This window comes from Calypte anna, chromosome 19 (genome assembly GCF_003957555.1).
Source record: "Calypte anna isolate BGI_N300 chromosome 19, bCalAnn1_v1.p, whole genome shotgun sequence".
Taxonomy (NCBI): Eukaryota; Metazoa; Chordata; class Aves; order Apodiformes; family Trochilidae; genus Calypte; species Calypte anna.
In genome coordinates, this window is record NC_044264.1 from 6,841,480 (window position 1) to 6,861,361 (window position 19,882).

The 19,882-nt window shown below is 60.1% G+C and overlaps 1 protein-coding gene across 1 annotated transcript in view; it reads right to left on the reverse strand.

Moving 5' to 3' along the window:
* Nucleotides 1–16,448, reverse strand: part of MYO18A (myosin XVIIIA) — a 36,399-nt gene extending 19,951 nt beyond the window's left edge. Inside the window, 11 exon segments of the mRNA XM_030462702.1 lie at nt 46–109; nt 199–299; nt 839–981; nt 1,209–1,419; nt 1,501–1,677; nt 1,751–1,860; nt 1,969–2,056; nt 3,131–3,265; nt 10,480–10,829; nt 10,832–11,571; nt 16,365–16,448. Coding sequence (XP_030318562.1) covers nt 46–109; nt 199–299; nt 839–981; nt 1,209–1,419; nt 1,501–1,677; nt 1,751–1,860; nt 1,969–2,056; nt 3,131–3,265; nt 10,480–10,829; nt 10,832–11,492 — 2,040 coding nt within the window. The 5' untranslated portion in view covers nt 11,493–11,571; nt 16,365–16,448.
* Between the last annotated feature and the right edge of the window lie 3,434 nt (nt 16,449–19,882).

A 19,882-nucleotide genomic window follows, 5' to 3' on the forward strand; every position in this document is an offset into this window, starting at 1 on the left:
CCCATTCCTCCCACAGACCCCCCCACCCAGCCCCATAGCAGTGACCTTGGAGAGGGGCACGATGCCAAAGACATTGTTCTCTGCCAGGTGGTTGAAATGAAGCTCAGTCCTGCAGGGATAAACACCAGATTTGGCCACATGCAGGAGACCCCAAGACCCTCTGGGCTGGGGCCTGTGCCCTCACCCTCCCCAGCTCACCGCAGGGTGCTGTCAGAGCAGGCCAGCAGGTAGTAGAAGACGTTGAAGGTGGCCTCGTTGGCCGGGCGCCTGGCCACACGCAGCTTCTCCAGCAGCAGCGTCTGGCAGAGGTAGGAGGGTTGGGAACTATCCTTGAAGGTCCTGCTTCCAACAAGACCCCCTGGCCAACACCAGCCTGAACCTTGCCACGTGCCCAGGATCCCCATGGAGATGTGAGGGTCTCCTGCCCACCACAGGGCATCATATGAATACAAACATCAATCAAGCAACCATGAGTATCTCCTCTCCTGGGGTGTCTGCTACTACAGGAGCACAAAGTGGCTCTGTTGAATTTTAAGGGCTCTGCTGTTATTATGTCAGGGCAGTATCTGGAAGACCCCCAGATATGGAGGTTAACTCAGCAAGGAAGGGGAATTGATCTGATCTGCGTGCAAACAAAGATGAGAGAGGGATGCCTGGCTGCTGAGTGCTGAGAGTATGGCCAGGCAGCTGGAGGGGGTCTGTGGCCAAGCTCAGGGGATGATGTGCAGCTGGGAAGAAATGCCCCAGCAAGGACACTCTAGCTCCTCTGCCAAGTGGGACCACCTTGGTGAGGATGAATCAGCTCCTGTGCTGAGGGGGGTCACCCTGGCTCCCTCACCTGTATAGAGGCGGATGCCACCTGCCCAGCCTGGTCGAAGTCCAGAGAGATGATCTGGGAGAAGCGAGTGGCGTTGCCATTCATGCCGGTGCTGCTATTGCCAAAAGCCTCCAGGATGGTGTAGAGAGCCTGCCACTTCTCAACTGTGGGAAGAGAAGCGGGGCAGTGGGGTGCAGGGGCAGTGGGGCAGGCAGGCAGTGCCAGCAGTGCCAGCTGGGCAAGTGCTGCTGCTCCAGAGCCGTGCTTGGCGCTGTGGCAGCCCTTGGTAAAGGGGCTGATGTGAGAAGTGGAAGCATCGGGGGGGTCGTGACTGCAAAGCAAGGGGTGTGTGCAGGTGGCACGGGGACTCCACACCCTGCAGAGGACTCACCAGAGAAGATCTTGCCAGTGCTGCCGGCGATGGTGGTGAGGTACTGGACAAGGTGCTGGCAGTTAGTGGTTTTGCCACTGCCACTGGCACCCAGCAGCACAACCGCCTGGTCCTGTCGGCTCATCAACATGGTGCGGTAGGCAGCCTGGGCTACGGCGTAGATGTGTGGGGACATGTCTTCCCTGCGGCACCCTTTGAACATGTGCATGACCTGGTGGGGCAAGCAACGGTCAGCACCCTGACACCTCCACCAACTCCCTCTGTTGTCTCTGGTGTCTGTCTCCCCCATCACCTTCTCAGAGTACATGGAGGGGGAGCTCAGCGGGTTGATGATGACCATGGTGGGGCCAGCATAGGTGTGCAGGAGGTTGCCGCCGTAGCGCTGCCGCAGTGTGTGCAGCACGCTGGACTCATTGAGGTAGAGAAGACTGGCAAGGTCCTCCACCCGGTCGCAGGACGGGGGGTTTGCCTGGTGGTGAGGAGGAGGTGGGTCAGGTGGTGAATGGGGTTCTGCCCCTCTGCCCCCCACCTTGTGGCCCTACCTTCTCCACGTCATCCTCCTCCACCTCCAGGACTGCTCCATCATGGTCTAACTTCACTTTCACCTTGCCTTCAGGCAGGGGGCCTCCCTCCTGCCGCCGCAGCTGGCTGCCTGCAAGGGGCATGGGGGGCTCAGCAGGGTCATGCCAGCAGCCCCCAGGCCGGAAGGGCTCACTGAACCATGGGAAGGATGGGGCACTATGTGTCCCCCTGGACTCACCCAAGGAGAAGCCATCCCTGTGCACCAGCCATACCTTCTCGGTCTCATACCAGGCCTCCTCAGCTGCTATCTGCTCCTCTGTCTTAGCCTGTGGGACAGCAGGACATGGGGTGGTTATGGTCACCAGCCCCATCCACCTCATCCCCTCCCCACTTCCTTGGGGGTGGAGAAAGCCGCGTTGCCTATCCATAGGGCCACATGCCAGGTGGTCACAGTCACCTTCTGCAAGCCCCAAGCCCTCCCAGCATGTGTCCCCAGTTTGCCCACAGCTCCCATGGTCCTGCCACGGCTCAGAGCAGGCATGCAGCCCCAGTGTCCCACAAGAATGTTCGGCATGGCTGCCTTGGGCAAGCCCAGAGGATCTGAGCTCCCAACCTGCACCCATGCCAGCCACGTGCTGGGATGCAGGCACACCAGGCATGCTGTGCAGACACAGGACATGCTGCAGGGACACACTGTACACAGGACAGGCTGCAGGGACATCACAGAGGGACACAGGACATGGCACAGTGATGGCAGAGTACAGTGGCATAGGAAATATCAGGCTGGCATGGCCAGCACAGTGGGGACATCCCTGCCACACAAGAGCAGGGCGAGCCCTAAGGCCAAACCTGAGCTGCAGCAGGGATGGGGCCAAGGGGGGCTGCCGGGGCATCGTCCGCTTGACCCTGGTGAGGCCGAGAGACGAGGCGTGAAGGCAAGAAGGGTTAATTTCTGCTCCTCAGACAGCACAGAATGCAGTGGGGGGAAGCAAGTGGAGTCAAAGCACCACTGTGCCAAACCCCACGAGTGCTCCTGGTGATGGTCACAGTTGCAGCCAGTAGAGTGGCAGGTCCAGCACAGGGCTGCACGGAGCCAGGAAGGACATCAGCCATGAGGCTCTGCTACCAAAGCCTCCAGGGTTGGGGACCACCATGCTAACTTGCTGCAAGCCCAGCCAGCACTGCATGCCACAGCTGCTCCTGCACAAGCTATCTGTCCTGCTCTGTCCCTTTCATCTTGCTCCACATCCCTGTCCACTCCAACTGCGCCACCTCCACAGAGAGCACCTTCCTGGGCTTCCTGGCACAGCCCCTCTGGGGACAGGCACCCAACCCTGGCCCCCTCTGTCCAGGTGGGTGACAGGGCCACCCAGAGCAGTGTGGGATGAGGAAAGCCTTACGCTCCAGCACGAGGCGCGGGCGCAGATGCCGGCCCAGCGGCAGACAGAGGATGGCAGGGGGTCGATGGTGGAGGCAGAGGGCTCCTTAGGACAGGGGTACAGTACCTGGCTGAGGGCCGAGGAGGCAGGGTCCAGCTAATGGCAGCGAGGAAGGAGGAAAGAAAGAAGAAGAGAGGGGGTGAGAAGCAGAGAACAGTAGCAGCACTACAACATGCCCAGCACAGCCACGATCCCCATGCCATCACCCCAACTGTGGGCAGCCATGCCCAGGAAGCTTCAGGGATACTGCCCGATGGGGGCCGATGGGCACCACAGCTCCCCATGGCCTGACACCCTGGCCTGTGCAGTGACCTTTAACCCACGGGCAGCCCCAGTCATCCATCCCCTCCTGCCAGTGCCACCAACAAAGGGGCCACAAGGCTAGACGCAGGGGTACAATCTCCCCGTGATGAGCACATGGCACAGCCGGGTCAGCCTACATGTCCCCGTCCCCAGGCAGGCACCAGCGCCCCTGGAATTACAGAAGCGGTGAAGATCCTCTCCAGCCGGCGCTGCGCCTCCTCCTCCGGGCTCAGCTGGGACGTGGGGCCGGGGGCTGCCTGGAGGCAGAGCACCATTAGCACCAGGCCAGCTGCCCCATGGCCCCTACAGGCACCGCAGCCCCTACCAGCCCCACATTGGCAGCACAAGGTGGGCACTGATGTTTTCCCAGCCCCACAGTCCACCTGCCCCAAGGAGAAGGCTGGCGCAGACCTGTGGGCACCAAGGCCAGCACAGCCAGGGTACCAGTGAGTTCCCCTACTGCCTGAGGACCCATGTCCCCTCTCCCACACACCTGCTGGGGGGGTGCCGGGGCAGCTTTCGTGGGGTTTGGCCGCTTCTCAACAGACTGCAACTTCTTCTCCACATGAGCCGAAGGGGGAGACAAAGGGGAGTGTGATGGAGTGGCCACAGTGCACACAATTGCCCTGAAAAGTGACCCCCACCCAGCACTGCACACCCCAAAACCACTGCAAACCATGCAGGTGAGCTCACACCATGCCGAGCCAACCAGTACAACCCCACTGTTGTGTTAGAGCATCCTGGGTGCACACACCAGTACCTTGTGCCTCTCCAGGGCAGTGGGTTTTGGAGCCGATGCTTTTGCTGGCTCCGCTTTCCCTCCTGTAGGCTGCACTGCTGGTTCTGGCTTGGCTTCTGTGCCTGGGGGCAGGGACGGCTTCGCGTCCCCCCCGGCCGGCTCGGAAGACTTCTCCTGCCTGTCCCCTGGCCGGAGCCGTGGCCGGTGCTCTTTGGTTTTGCCCTTCGCCATGAGGGTTTTGAGCCCCACTGAGATCTCATCCTTGGGCTCTGGCTTGGCAGGGGCTGCCGGCACAGTTGGAGGGGGTGGCGGGGCAGGAGGAGGTGGAACGGCATGACGGCCTGTCTCCTCCTTCCTGGGGGGTGGCACTGGCTCGGGAGACTTGGTGTCTCGCCCCAGCTCCTTGGCACTGCCAGCATCCTCTCCTGGCAGGACTTTGCGGACCACCTTGCGCACCACCCGGACCACCTTGCGGCGGGACAGCCCTTGGCCATCATCCCCCTGCCCTTCAGTGCCTGCAGCCGGGCCCTCCATCCCATTCACAGCTGCCCCATTCAGCACGGGCTCCAGGCTCTTCCCTTGACCAGGGGGTGGCTCAGGGCTCTTTGGAGACTCAGGGCTCTTCGGGGGCTCAGGGCTCTTTTGGGGCTCAGGGCTCTTCGGGGGTGCAGACGGCACATCCTTCGGGCTCTCTGACTGCAGCCACAAGGACACCAGTGTGAGACAAGGTCCAGCAGGGTGGCACCTGCCACCACAAACACCCTCTGCTTGGGACACGGTGATGCCTGAAGCTCCACGCCCAGCCATGGGAGCACAGCTCCCAGCCAGACCCTGGCACTGCTGGACACAGCACCCAGCACCCCACCCCCAACACAGCTCCACCCTGCCCGTGCTCTGCAAGACTTACAGCCCCGTCCTCCTTCCCGGGTCTTTTCACAGCTAAGGATTTGTCCTCGTCCTTGACCTGAGGGTCAGACAAACAAGAGGAGCATGTTTCAGCCCACTGCAGGGCCTTGCTGCCTGAAAAGCCACAGGGACTGGGAAAAGCCATGGAGACGATCATTCCATGCCAGGGGGCAGGAAGGTGCTGCATGAAACAGCCCCAACTTGCAGCCCATTGCAGCCCCAGGGATGAGGACAATTATCCCTCCAGGCTCCTCAGCAGCTGAAAAGGTGTGGGGAAGAACAAAGCTCAAAGCTGGAAAAGTGAAACACTGCCTGCCCAAGCCCCTCCTCACATGCAGCCCATGAGCTGACACAGAGCCCTGTCACACGGGGACTCTGGCTTTCTGCACGTCACCCCACTGGGTGTCACAGCACGTTTTGAGTGTCACCATCTCATCTCTGTGGCAGCCACACCGTGGGACATGCCAGCTCGCTGCCGAGCAGGGTGATCAGGGCTCTCTAGGGAGAGGTGGGCAAGCAAACCCTGCCCTGGGCCATGTGTTCAAGCTCCAGGGCTTGACTACGGCACTGTGGTGGCAATTCACAATGAACCTCATGGGCAGCAGTCCCCAGTTTGTCATTGCACAGCTCCTGCAAGCACTCAGGGCCAGCTGGTGGCTCACACTGTGATGGAGGCTGCACCAGACACTCGCAAAGCAGTCATTAGTGATGGTGTTAGTAATTGCATGCATGGCCATGTCAGTGAGAGGCATGGGGCAGCTCTCCATTTGTTCAGCATGGCCTCTGACATGGCAGCAGGAGGCTGGGAGCCCTGCTATGAAAGTGAGACTGGGGGAGCTGGTCGGCAGTGTGACCCAAATGTGGGGTGCAGGCAAACATGCGAGACACTTCCCTTCTGCTCCCAGAATGCAAACCGGGATGAGAACGCCATGGCGATGTCTCATGGAGCCGCAGCCCTGGCTGGGGAGAGAGGGAGAGGTCAGATGGGCTGGGGCTGGCATGTGGGAAACTGAACCATGGCACACCGCATGTCCTTCCCCACCAACCCTGGGAGCTCAGGACCCTCAGGAATGGGGGTCTGAGCCCACCTAGTCCTGCTCAGAGTTCAAACTGATAGTGCCTATAGGAAGGGTTTTAAGAACATGCAAGTGGCCAGGCTGGGACGAGGCAAAACTCCTTGTACAGAAAAAGCCCTCTTAGTCAGGACTGTGCCCCAGTCTCCCCCTGTGCTGCTGCAGTAAGCAAATGCCAGGGTGAGGGAAGGGATATTTTCTGCCCCAGGCACCCTGCTCACCCCGACAACCGTGGTTTATTCCAAGCCTGACCCTGTGCCAGCATCTGGGCAGCCCTGGTGGGGACCTGCTCTGAGACCCTCCGTAGTGGCACCTGGGGCCATCAGGGTGAAATCCCCCTCCCAGGGCCAGGCACACTGCAGAGGAGCACCAGGCCACCCCACCAACCCACCTGTCTGGGGATACATCGCCCCATCCCCAAGGGGTCCCCTGTACCCCACACAGAGTGAAACGACAGCACCCAGAGCATAGGCTGGGAATGGTCTGGAAACAAACCTGCCCATGGCTAAGAGCCCTCAAACCTCCTGCCCATGGTGTTCCCACTTCCACACAGCCTGGCACCACCCCAAGGATCCCCTGAAAGCACCGGTGCTGGAGTACCCAGAAACAACCCCAAGCCACCAAAGCACCCCAGGGGTGGTGCAGCTCCGTAGCCCCCAAACCCAGGATTGGGACTGATTCCTGTGTACCCCCTTGCCCTCCCCCCTGATTACACTTGGGGTTCCCACCTTACCACAGGGTTGGGGTGAGTCGGGAACCGGGGGTTTCTGCCAGGACGAGCACGGCACAGCACAGTGGGAGAGGCAGCAGCGGGGGAGCAGCCGGCAGTGAGGGGACAGCTGGGCTGATAGGGCCACCCTAAAAATAGCCCAGGAATGCGAGGGCCCCGCCGGCGCACGCAGCAGCCGGAGGGAGTGCTGGGGGGGACACACGGGGCCTCGTCGTCACCACCACCGCCGGAGCTGCCGGAGGAAGTGATGTGGGCTCAAGGCAGTCCAGAGAGGGAACTGCCTGGGCTCCGTCCCACCGCCCACCCCGGGGGGGGAGCAAGGGAAGATGTCCCTGGAATAAGTACAGCCATGGGGCTGGGGGGAGCCAGGGAGGGTCTTCTATCCTGGGGTCCCGTGACATGGTGCCTGGTCTCAGAGCGTGTGTCCGGCATCGTGCCAGGACTTGTAGCCCTGACAGTGTTTGCTCCTCCCTTTGCTTCCCCGTGAATACAACAGCCCTCAAAATGCTCCAGAAAACTGACAGCCCCATAACCCCGTGGTGGGGGTCAGCACTGGGGATGTGCGGACCCCCCCAGCACAGCATGGCAGCCCACAGTAAAGCCACTTTTGAGGTGAAGTTGCCTCTTGGGCGTCCAAGATCTCCCTGGAAACGGTGGGAGCAGGGCAAGGGGCTGGGGGCCTCCCCACGCAGGGGCTGCCGGGAGGAGGCCGGCAGCAGGGAGCTGGGCAGCACAGAGGAGAGGTGGCCACTGCCTGGGCCTGGGCATGGTGAAGACACCAGACACCAGGTGCCTGGGCAGGTCTCTATCTGACCCCAGGAACACAGATGGGCTCAAAACCCATTTCTAGATGGAGCAAGGGGTCTCAGCCTGACCCATTGGGGGCTGTGGGGATGGCTGTGCCAATGGCAGGTTGGAAATACCCGTGAAAGGGACACCAGAACCACACTGTGTCCCTCCTGGCACATGCTAACAGCAGGTTTTGCAGCTGGCAGCCCCAGCCCCTCTGCACCAGATGTGCTGCAGAAAATCCACGGCAAACGCCCTTAGCAGAGCTGGCACAACACAGGGAGGGTGCCCATGGTGTCCCCAGGTAGCTCTGGCAGCAGCCACTGGTTTATTAGCAACAAATTGCAGCCATGTCCCCTGACACCAGGGAGACAAGGCTTTTGTGAGTACACCGACCCAGCACCGGCACTCAGAACTGCCACAGCCCTCTCCATGATGAGCCAAAGCCTCACCGACATGGGTGACAAGACATGATCTTGCCTTTCCAGGGGTCCTAAGCACCCCTGAGGAATGGTAGAGAGCCACCCACCAAGGAGGAGCCTGGCTCCTACAGGCCATCCCACCAGGACCCCAGCCCAGTCCTGCAGCCATGGCAGTATTTTTGCTCAGCCAGCAGATTCCTCTCATTCCTCCACCAGGAATTTCAGTGAAGACGCACCAACCCCAAGGAAGAGCCTGCCAGACACAAGCCCCCTCTGCAAGGCACCTCAGAGACCCCCAGTAGCACTATCCCTACAGTGAGGGCAGGGGAAGAGCCAACCTAAAAGCTTTCCCTAAAGTAAGCATGGACAAGACAGCCCTCACCGCATGTCCCCTCGCATCCCCATGGAGTCCACTGCTGGTACAAGGGGCACAGCAAAGAACTAGCACCCAGCCACACTGCAGCACACTGGTCTGGGGACCATGATCTCCTGGGACCAGGATACCCATGGCTGGCATGTAGGGTCTACCAGCACAGCCACTGAATGCCTGTGGTCTCACCAAAGCACTGGGGTGGTCAGCAGCGTTTCTGGAATATTTCTGCCCGGCCGGCACACGCCTGGGCCCTGCCAGAGGAATTTCAACAATCAATAAATAAATACAAGCATGGAGCAGAGCCAGCCTGAAGCAAACCTAGGACACAGAGGGGTGGTTTCACCCGGTCCCTGATGCCACAGACCATGCCGCCAGCCAGTCCTCCATGCACTCCATATCACTGAGAGCCCCCCAGACATGGCGAGTGCTGCCTCTGCCCATTGGTCCGTGGGGATTAGAGTGGCTTGGGTGCAGCTCCCACCAAGGGGTTTAAATCTTCCACGGTACACAGGGAGCTCAGCACCATCCTCACTCCAGTCAGGGAAAGGCTTCCAGAGCAACAGCCCAAAATATGTCTATAATTTCCTGTTTCAAAAAGGATCATTTTTATTTAAATTAGGACCAGAAGCATTCCAGGGAGCTTAGTGGGGCCTGGGGAAGAGCTGGGCCTCCCTGTGTGCCAGCACCTTGCACAGCTCTGCTGGGTGAGGGATTCCTGAATAGGCTCTGCACCACGGCTTCAGCTCCCCAGCACCGGCAAAGCCATGGCACATCTCCCCAGTGCACCCCTGCCCGTGCTGTGGTGGCACCTGACAATGCCACAAGCACAGTCACCACCACTCCTCTGGCTGGTTTCCTCTGACTGATGCCATTTAACTGTGCCAAGACCTGGCACAAGGCTGTGTTCAGCCTCTCCCCCACAGCCCCAAGGACACCAACATCTCCTCCTCCCGCTTCCCAGACACAGCACGAGGCTCTTGATGGGCACAAGCACCTCTCCAACCCCCACACATCAGCGTCAAACAAGCACCTGCTCCCACACCAGGAGCTCACAGGGCCCCCAGCCTCGCGGGGTTATCTGGACGGGTTATCCTGGTAGCACAGCCAACATTGTCCAGTGACGCCTGTTGAGCTCCAGGGGGGAGGTGCCGGAAAGGCAGCACTCTGGCTCAGCACAGACTCCACCCTGAAGCCCCGTAGCCACCACCATGGCCACCACCATGGCCACTGTCACTCGGTCCTGGCCACCCAGGGGTGGGGCCCTGCCACACTCAGCACAGCTCTCCCTGGACCTGCTCCATGGCCACAAGCACCCTCCCGTCCCTAAAGAAGGTGTAAAAATATACTAAACAAGCCTGGTTATAAGCTAAACAAACTCTGTGCTGCTGCACCTCTCTGCAATTATGTAGGGGGTCCACTCCTGATGGCTGTGGGCATTTGGAGGCATCTGCCAGGACACTGGCCAGGATGCTGGTTAGCCCGCAGCAGGGTCAGGGGAGCCAGGCGGCTGACAGAGGAGATGTGGGTCACCCAGCCATTAAGTTTCTATTTATACAGCAGCAGCCATGCATACAGGGCTGCACATGCTGCTGGCAGCTCCTGTCCCCTGGCACATCATCCCTGGGGAGGCTTATGTGGGTAGGGGGCAGACAGTGGGACAGGCAGTGCCCCTGTGCCCCTCCCACATTAGGGATTTCCTGGCACTGAGAGGAAAAGCTCCTTTCCCTGCCCAACTGTGTGTCTCAGTGACCAGACAGGGACACACTTCCCCCAGGTGACACAGAACTGGGTTCTTGCAGAGCCCCTCTGGCATGAGAAAGACCAAACCCAGCACCACAACAAGCATTTCGGACGGAGCAGCCCCAGCACTTGATGGTTCTCACAATCCCTGTCAACCCAACAACTGCCACCAGGATGTTGGTGGCCAGCAGACACCCAAGGAACCGACCCTGGCAGCAGGGACAGCGTTACTCACATCCCAGGCAGCACGGCGTGTCCCCTGGCCACCCCGCAGCCAGCAGAGGCTTAGCTCACTCAGCTCCAAGATGGGCTGCACCTTCAGCTGCACCGTCTCCCCCGACTGTCGGATCATCTCCACAATCTCATCCCGGGATTTGTTCTCCACATTTCTCCCGTTGATTTCCACCAGCCGGTCACCTGGCACCAACCCCAGTGCCAAGTCTTTGGTGCCAGCTCCAGGTTCGGCAAAGTGCACAACGCGCCGGTACACCTGCCCATCAGGTGTCCGGTCCAGCATGGTGGTGCGGCGTAGGGAGAAGCCAAAATCACCGGTGTTGCGCCTCTGCAGCTCCAGCTGCCGTGGGTGGGGGGCTGGGGAGGCACCAAGGCAGGCAGACGCAGCTCAGCTGGGAACCTCTTGCTGACGAGCTCCGGCACACTGGTGCGCAGGGAGGTGGTGGGAGGGGTGCAGGGGTGTCCAGGAGGGATCCCTTGCTTGGTGAGCTGGGTTTCCAACATGCGTACCTCCACCTGTGGGGAGGGGGCTGCTGAGTGCTCAGAGGGGGTAGATGTCTCTGAGGTGCTTTCATCCCTGCTTTTCTGAGAGAAGGAGAAGCGTTTTACGATCATCTGGGAGTTCTGCTTGGCCAATGAGCCAAACTTGGCTGCCCGCTGCAGCACAGAGCCCTTGAAGTTGCCATCATCCACCTTGAGGTCGTCGCTGGAGCTGGCCGTGCTCAGATGGCCTGAGTCCAAGATGATGCTGCCCCGGTTGCTGTCAGAGTCAATGTCTGTGAGATGCAGGTCAGAGCCACTGGCCACCTTGATGGGGATGGGGTTGGAGATCTCCAAGCGGGTTTTGGAGTCCCGTTTGGAGGCACGATTGAGGTTGAAAAAGCCGCGGCGCATGCTCATCTCCTCCAAGCTCTTGAGCTCAGCTGCTGACATCCGTTCCTTCTTCTCCTTCTTTTCCTTCTTCTCCTTTCGGGCCCCATCCTTCTCTTTGTCCTTCTTCATCAAGTTGAACATGGTGGATGGGGGCTTGGGGCACACGTGCCCCTGTGGCAGGGCTCTGGGTCGGGGCGCTGGTCACGGTACAGCCACCTGCCTGCAGAAGGACAAGGGTGCCATCAGACAGGGGCATAGCCAATACCCACCCCTCCATTACCCTACTGATCACACAGCTGCCAGCCCTGAGCCACATACCATCCCCACCCTCCCCCGGGAGAGCAGCATATGGGGCTCTAGGACTGCCCCAGTCATTGTGTCCTTGCCCTGTCTGGCCATCAAGCCCCACAGATGAAACAAGGATGACCCTGCTACCTCAAAGATGCCCTGGAAGAAGCCCAAAAGCTGGAATCCCTGCAGCACCAGGACTGACCGCAGGGCAGACCCCCAGCATCCCCCACAGCTCAGGAGCCATTTGAGAGCAGCAGGGGTGGGTGGTGGAGGAAGGCATCCGGGTTGCATTTGCAGACACAGGCGCAGACACTCCCTGGGCAAAACCACCCACCCCTGCAGGCTGCTGCACCACGGGTATCCCACCCGCCGGTTCAAAAGCCCCTTGTTGAAGAAACAAGAGCCCTCTCTGCTACTTGTCCTGGCCCCAGCCACCGCAAAGCCACAAGCAATAGCCGTGGGCAGTGTCCCCACCAGCAAGAGAGCCGGAAACATGGCCTCAAGTGAAGGCTGCTCTAATAAACAGGAACCTGTAAAATCACATCCCTCCCAAACACTGATAAGTGTCTAATTTTAGCCGGGTAGATGTAGAAACTCATGGTGCTGCCACTGACCTTCAGGAACAGTGGCTCTTTCATTCGGACATCCCCCACTGGAGGGGGAGCACCCAGTCAGCAGCAAAATCATGGGCAAGCAGAAACCTTGGCACTCTCTGGAAAATCTCACGTGCACCCAGAGGCCAGTGGCACCCACAGCCTCACCCTGCATGGGGCAGCTATGGGACCCCACATGCCCCTGGGGCAACTGCTGCCCACCATCCCCAAGCCACCCGACCCCCATGAAGTGCTCTGGCTGCAGATAAACAATTTCAAAGCAGAGCAGACGGCTGGCAGCACTGCACGGGACGGGCAGACAGCTATATATAACAGGGCAGGAAGCCATGCAGGAACTTAACCTCAGCACAAAGGACAACAGGAAAACTCCCTGTGTTTGAAGCATCTGCTTTAGAGGTCTCTATTGGGTGTGGGGACAAGGGCTGGGTAACCCATGGGGACAGAGAGCGCTGCTCGTTCTAGCAGCATGGGTTCTGTGGGGTGTGTGAATGCCATGCCATCTCGTGCCAGGCTGCACCTTGGCTCCAAACCAGCATCAGTGCTGCATCACAACCACGGCTTGAGCCACCTCCCTGCAAAGGAACATGGTCCCTGCTGCCCCTGAACACCCCCAAAAGGACATGGGAAACCTGCGTCCCCTTGGCAAAGCCACACAGGTTCTGTGAGGCAGAAGACTGCCAGAACCCTGCTGCCCCCTAGAGTTGGGGTAGGGGCATGCATGCCAAGAAGAGGCCTGGTCACAGGGCAAGTGAGGGCAGGGCTCCGCAAGCCAATGCTCAGAACCAGCCCCATAGTGTGATACAGCTGAGGCAGTGAGGGGAAGCAGTCAGAGGGATGAGGTCAGGCACAAAAAAAGACCAGGTGGCTGTGTTCGCCAGCTCTGAGCCTCCTGTGCATGGCCAGAGTGCTCAGTTCCAGAGCTCTGCCTGCTCTACCCCTTCCCTTCAGCACACAGGGCTTTGTCTAGACCCAGGACAGCCAGGACCTGGGCTGGGCAGGACCCCAAATCACATCAAAAGAAGGAAGCTCCGTTCTCCTCTCCTAGAAACACTGGCTGCAGCAGGACAGCTGATCTGAGCCCAGGGATGGCACAGCCTCTTCCTCCGACCCACAGCTGGTGCCACTGACAAAGGGCCCTGTGGCAACGCCATCATGGGGGCTGCAGTCCACTGGTTTCTCTGTGGTGGTGCTGGGAGCTCAGCACAGACAATGGCAGGTAGGGAACCACCCCTGTCTCCCATTCCCCCACCATCACACGTGCCACCAGTATCCCCACCTACTTGAGCACCCCCAAAGCGGTGCTGTCAGGGGGATGCAGAAAGGACTGCACCCCCAGGAGTACCCCACGCTTACCCCATGGTGGGGAGGGATCTGCTGGGACCCCTTCCCAGGTCCGGGACCCTCTGGAGCAGAGCCACTCGCCAGGCAGGTGCTGGTTAGAGCCAAGGCACAGGGAGGCAGGCGACCAGCGCGCTCTTTGTCCTCAGTGGTTTCTCTCCCCTGTACACACACTCCCTCCCGGCCTTTGTACGCTCAACAAAAAGGAGGAACAAGCATTACCATCTGCATCGCTAATCAGGCAGCACCAGCAGCTCGCAGCCCAGCCATGTGTGCACTGCACAAGGCCACCAGGAGCTTCACGGGCTGGGGTAAAGACCCAGCATCCCTGTGGTGTCCCTGGCTGACATGGGATGCTCCCGGGATGTTGTGGCTTGTTCCCTTTTCCCAGAGGAGGTTCCCACTTGTTGGCATGCACACGCGGGGATACCGGATGGGTGCAGCCCCACGCCTCGAGCAAGAGGCAGCTGCTGAGCGTCTCTCTGATCCTGATCCTGAACCAGACCCAATGTACCCTCCCTGACTCTGTCTGGGCTCGCTCCGGAATTACCCATCTCCAGGTGTGTTCGGGACAGTGGCATGCATGAGCCAGGACAAGGAGGGAGAGGCGCCTGTGGGCACCAGCAGTGCTGGGGGATTGCACACAAGGACATTGCTGTGACACCTGAGCTGGCAGGGGACAGCAGATGTCACCCTGCAAGGGTCAGGTGGTAGAAACAGAGACCCAGCTTGAGAGTTCCAAACCCAAAAGCCTTCCCTGAGTTCCCCAGGCAGGAGATGGAGGGCGAGATGCAACCTCCTCCTCAAACCCCACCACAGCCACGAGCCCCCACATCTCTGCCAGGGCGCTGAGGAGTTTCAGGCGGGGAGGAAGGCGTTTACTGAAACTCTGGGCCACTCCTTCCCTCCCCAAGACGCAATCTCGTCCGACACGCTCCCTGCGCAAAGACCTGCAGCACAAGTTTCCTGGTCACCTGCTCTCCTCACCCGCTCTGCTCCCTGCTGCCGTGCTGGCAGCAGGACCACGCTCACCTGCTGCTTCAGCACAGGACCTGGTGGCTGTCACCTTCTTGGGCACACCATGTTGGGGCACCCCAAACCCTGGCTGTGCCCAGCCATGTAGGGATGTGATGCCATGCCAAGGAGCTGGTGCTGCTGGCAGCGATGGCCTGCAGCCAGCCTGGCTCTCACACAGGGCAGAGGGGGTTGACCTGTGGAATGGCTCCCTACCTCCTTGTTCCACAGAACAAGGAAATGTAGGGGTTTTCCAAATACTTCTGCACTGCCTGCCTTTACAGACAACACTGGGAAGTATCAGGAGGAAAACAATTCTGGGTTTACCAAAGTCACAGCTGGGATGTGCTGCCAGGCTGTCTCAAAAGTGGGAATTCAGGTCCACCTGCCATGGGAATCCCATTGTCCAGCAGCAAAGGACCCAACCTAGCTTGACGTGTCACCCTGTGCTGTCACCAGAGGCCTGGAGAGTGCATGGGTGTGTGCGTGGGGTTCAGCCACTCAGTGCAACCCAGCACCTGCCTCACCCCACAGCTGAGCAATAAAATAATACAGGAGTCCTTATAAAACATAGGTGGTGTGGCAGTGATTGCTGCCAGGCTCTGCTGTGTGGAAGTGAGAGCTGGAGATGATCTAATGACTAGCTGGGCAGACAAATGGGTCAGAGCCCCCTCACCATCAGACACACCTTCCCCCACCATCCATTTCTGGCCACAAATTTGCAGCCTGACCTCCTGACCAGCTCAGCCCACAGCAAAGGTGAAGAACTGAGCCGTGGCTCATCAGTGGGCAAAGTTCAGGGCTGGCGCAGGCGCTGTGGGAACACTGGGCTACCAGCAACAATGGGGTGGTGCGAGCTGATGGGGAGAGCCTCAGAGCTGGGGTGCCAAGGTCAGGCTGGGGTGGGGGTACACCAGTCACCACACACCCCCAAACACCCGCCATTGGCCTACACTTTTCTATAATTACCCTAAGTTTAGCTCCAGTGCTCATTGACCAGAGGATTTGCATCTCACAGGCTGGCTGGAAACCACACTATTTCTGGTTGTGCATCCCAGCCCTCGCCTGCTGCTCTATATATTCCTCTCTGGGAAAATTAACATGCAGGCCGGCGCCGTGGTGGCCACAGGCCCCGTGAGCCCACACCAGTCCCATCACAGCAGCTTGCTGCAAGGATACCTAACCCCTTCACATCACCCCAGAAAGGGACCCAGGTGACAGTGTCACCAACCCCGGTGCGATGTGGTTAACGGTGAGCTGGGCTAATGGAGTGCACCCCTCCCCGAGGAGCCACACTGCTGGGGCACTCAACACAGGACACCCTGTGCTGCCCCCCACCACAACCAAAGGTGCGTGCCTACCATGGGTGCCCCCACAGCACCCACCACCCCCCAGTACGTGTCGTAAACACACAGGTGCTGCAATGCACCGAAGGGGGGGGAGGGAGGGGAGGCACAAACACACCCCGCACCGCTACGGGGGGCATGCACAAGGTGACACAGGGGGCTGGCACACGCATGCACACACGCGCACACACTGCAAGATACCGGGGGATGCACACGCACGGGCGCTGCAAGACAATGCGCGTACACACACCCTGCAGCTGCACTAGGGGGGGGGGGGGACGCGGGCACACGCACGGGCCCGCCCGGGGGGCGATGCAGACGCCGCCCAACCCCGCTCCGCCCCGCGCCGGGCGGTGCGTTCCCCTTCTCCTGGACGCCGGTACCGGTACCGGTAGCGGTGGGTAACTCACCCAGCGAGGGAAGCGACGGTGGAGGGAGCGGGGCCCGGTGTTGGCGGCGGCGGTGCCGGGCCCCGGCGGCGGCGCGGGGCGGGGTGGGGCGGGGCGGGCGGCTCCGCACCGGGGCGGGCACTACCGGCTCTGCGCGCGCCGCCCTTCGCGCCGGGCCCGGTGCGAAACGGGACCAACAACGTAGATCGGCATGGTACGGCGGTACCTAGCCCTCTCGGGAGTATCCCCTCTGCACCCCGCACCTTTCCCCCACCTTCCCCCTCCTCCGTGCCACAGCGCACACTCGGGGTGCATCCGCAGCACTCCCCGAATGCGGGTGCTTTGTTGGGCACCCCCGGTGCGCACCGTGCCGGGGTGAGCCCCCAAAGCACATCCCTGATCATCAAGGAGACTGCGCACGCTGGAACACACCCCCGCCCCCTTTTTGCACAGCTATCCACCTCCACACAGCGTGCTCGCACCCCCGGGTCAGCACTCAATATCCCACCGCTGCACTGCACGCCCTGCAGCACAACACAGGGTGAAGGACACACTCATCTCCCGTGCTGCCACACCTGGGGCACCCACAGCCCCGTGAGTCGCACCCATGCACTCCTGAGGTTCCCCTTTTTGGGATGATTCCCTCAGGAGATGTGCCTAAGCCAGCACAAGGAAGGTTGCAGGTTGCTGGGACAAGGGTGGCTGGTCCCCAGCAGCACGGGCCAAGCCTGGGGAATACAAAGCAGGCTGTGGAGGAGCACCCTGCAGAGCCATTTTGCAGCCATTGCTTCTCTCCACACCACCTGTTCCCAGGGAGACCTGTAATCCCACAGGAACCAGACCATTCCAGACAATGCCTGGCTGCCTTGGCTGGGAGACAGCACACGACCGACGATTAAAATCTCTCCGTGAGTTCAGCAGCAAGAGTCACAAAGCCTTTGCAATGTGCCATTGACTCCTGTTCGACTTTGGGACGTGTCATTGATGTTGGTCAGAAGCAGCCAAAATCCTGCAGGTGGTTTCAGGATGAGCTCTGCAGTGTCTGTGCTGGGACAACTGCACTTACAATCAGTCGTGGGAACAGCTGGGCCATCTGTGGGCTCTTTGTGGGACATTGGTGGCCCAGCAGCCTGAGGAAGCTTGAGGAAAAGGGACTCCAGAGACAGGCATAGAATCAGAGAGTGGTTTGGGTTGGAAGGGACCTTGAAGATCACCTAGTGACCTCCCACTAGACCAGGTTGCTGCAAGCCCCATCCAGCCTGGCCTTTAACACTTCCAGGAGTGGGACACTCATGAGTTCTTTCCAAAAGCACTTTTCAGGGAGTGCATGCTCAGTTTCTTCTGGAAAGCTCAGAGTGGACAGAGGTACTTACAGGAACAGGGGTCTGTCTGGCCCCAGCACCATCCCTGCCACCTTCCATAGGTTCTGCCCTGCCCCTGGAGCACTCACCCCAAAACCTTCCACCATCCATTGGAGGCTGAGCTGGGTGGTTCTGGCTCTCATGGAATGACGGGGTGAAGGGGACTTGGGTCTTCCTTATGCCCACAGTGTCACCACCTTGCCTTGATGCACAATAAGCTGTGCACTAGCTGGAAGCTGAGCCTTGCCATGGATGAGGGAAAGGTCCTCACCATCCAGAGCAGCTCTGCAGCAGGGAGCATTACCCCCACCTGCACAGGAAATCACACCAGGTTCACCCTGCTGTTGAGATACATCTCCCTGTGTGTGCTGAGCCCTATTACCTCACAGGGATAAGGCCAGGTGTGATTTTCAGTCCATGACACATGCTCAGCACATGGCCCCAGTGCAGCAGTACTGTGTTAAAACATGGTGAGAGCAGCTGGCAGCCACGCAAAGGACCTTACACTGTCCCCTGGGCCAAGAGACCTGGTGGTGGAGGAGATGCATCCCTTGCAGCAGTGGAGGATGGCAGCAGCCAGTGCAGCAGACTGCTTTTATCACACTCTCCTTTGTCCCAGGCACGTGGCACCAACTGCAGGGAACCGCAGCCATCCAGAGAGCAGGGACAAGGGAAGCAAAGCCCCGGCTCAACTGACAGGAGGATTTCCCATCTGTGGTTGCAAGGGGACATGTGTGACTGTGCGTCTGCCCTGCCTACCCAGCTCCAGCTACCTTATCACAACCTGGCAGGGCTGATGCTGATTGGAATCGCTGAGCTGTGGGATAGCAGGGGGTCCTGGTGGCTGCCACCTCCCCAGGGCTAAACAGCTCCGTGGTTCCCAGCAAGGCCATACCCCCAAGATCCCATCCAGCCTCACCAGTCCCTCTTCTGGGACCAGGCTTCCTTGAGCAGTTTTTCCCCAGGTTTCACGGGCACAGTGAGCCCACTCGCCCATAGCAAGTCTGTGTTGCCCAAAGCTTCTTTAAGGAGCAGCGGGACAGAGCTCTGGTGCCAGCGGTGTTTCACGGTGCCCTGGCAGGCACAGACGGCTGGCCAGAGCAGCAAGGGCCCCGAGCCGGGCTGGGAGGGGAAGCATCTGTTTCACCGAGCCACAGGGTTTCCTAAATAGGTCACTGCTTTTTTATAGTCTCTGGGATCTAGAAAAACCAGTTGTTCCAGACAACTCATGGACCCGCCACCATCATCTTAGCGGTGGCTCCCCTGGAGCTCACCATCATCTCCCCCCAGGTCCTGGCCATGAGGGGGTTCCAACCCCACCAGCAGTGCTGGAGGTGAGCTGGAAGAGAATCCAAGAAGTCCACGGCACTCAGAGTGATACCCCAGGGTCCTGCTCTCTGCCCAGGGTGACCTGTCCCTTGGCCATGTCCGATGTCAGGTGTGCAGGAGGGCTTCCCCCCACCCTGCTCCTGGTCTGGATGTGGCTCCAGGCTTTGCCAGGGGGCTGTTTGCAGTCAGAAGCAGCGTTTGTGCCCTCGTGAGGTGCAGAGGGGTGCGGGGCCGGGCACCCCGGGACACGCTGGACACCCGCATGCGCCGGCTGCGGCACAGCCTGCTCGGGGTGCGCTCTCCCTCTAGTGGCACCAGGCTCCTGGCAAAACTTCACATTGCAGGGGCTGCCGAAGCCACGGCCAGAGCGTGCTTGAGGGTCTGAAGGAAGCTGGGGGACGAGCCGCAGCCTGGTCTCCCCCTGGCAGGCAGGGGTGCACATGGCAGGGGGCACAAGGAGGCTTTGCAGGAGCGTTCCCACCACCAGCCCCATGCTTTGACAGCCCCACGGTGGCCAGGGGGCTCTGTTCCTCCCTTTCTCAGCCCCCACATTTGCTGATGCTCGATGCTACAGTCAGACAGCATGCCCCAGGAGCCAGTGTAGGGTTTTCAGAGTGCAGCCCCACATCTCTGCTTCACAGAGATTCTCCCTGACTTTGCCAGCACTGTCCCCATTTCTGTCCCTCCACTGTGCCCAGGCAGCAAACTGCTTGGGGAAAGCTCTTCTCCCCAAGTACTGGCTTGCCCCCACCACAGCAGAGCCCTGCCCACAGGAGGGGTCTCCCAGGACCCCGCTGTGCCCCCTCAGGTTGTGTTGGGCAGGTGCCATCCCTGCAGCTTGGCCCTGCC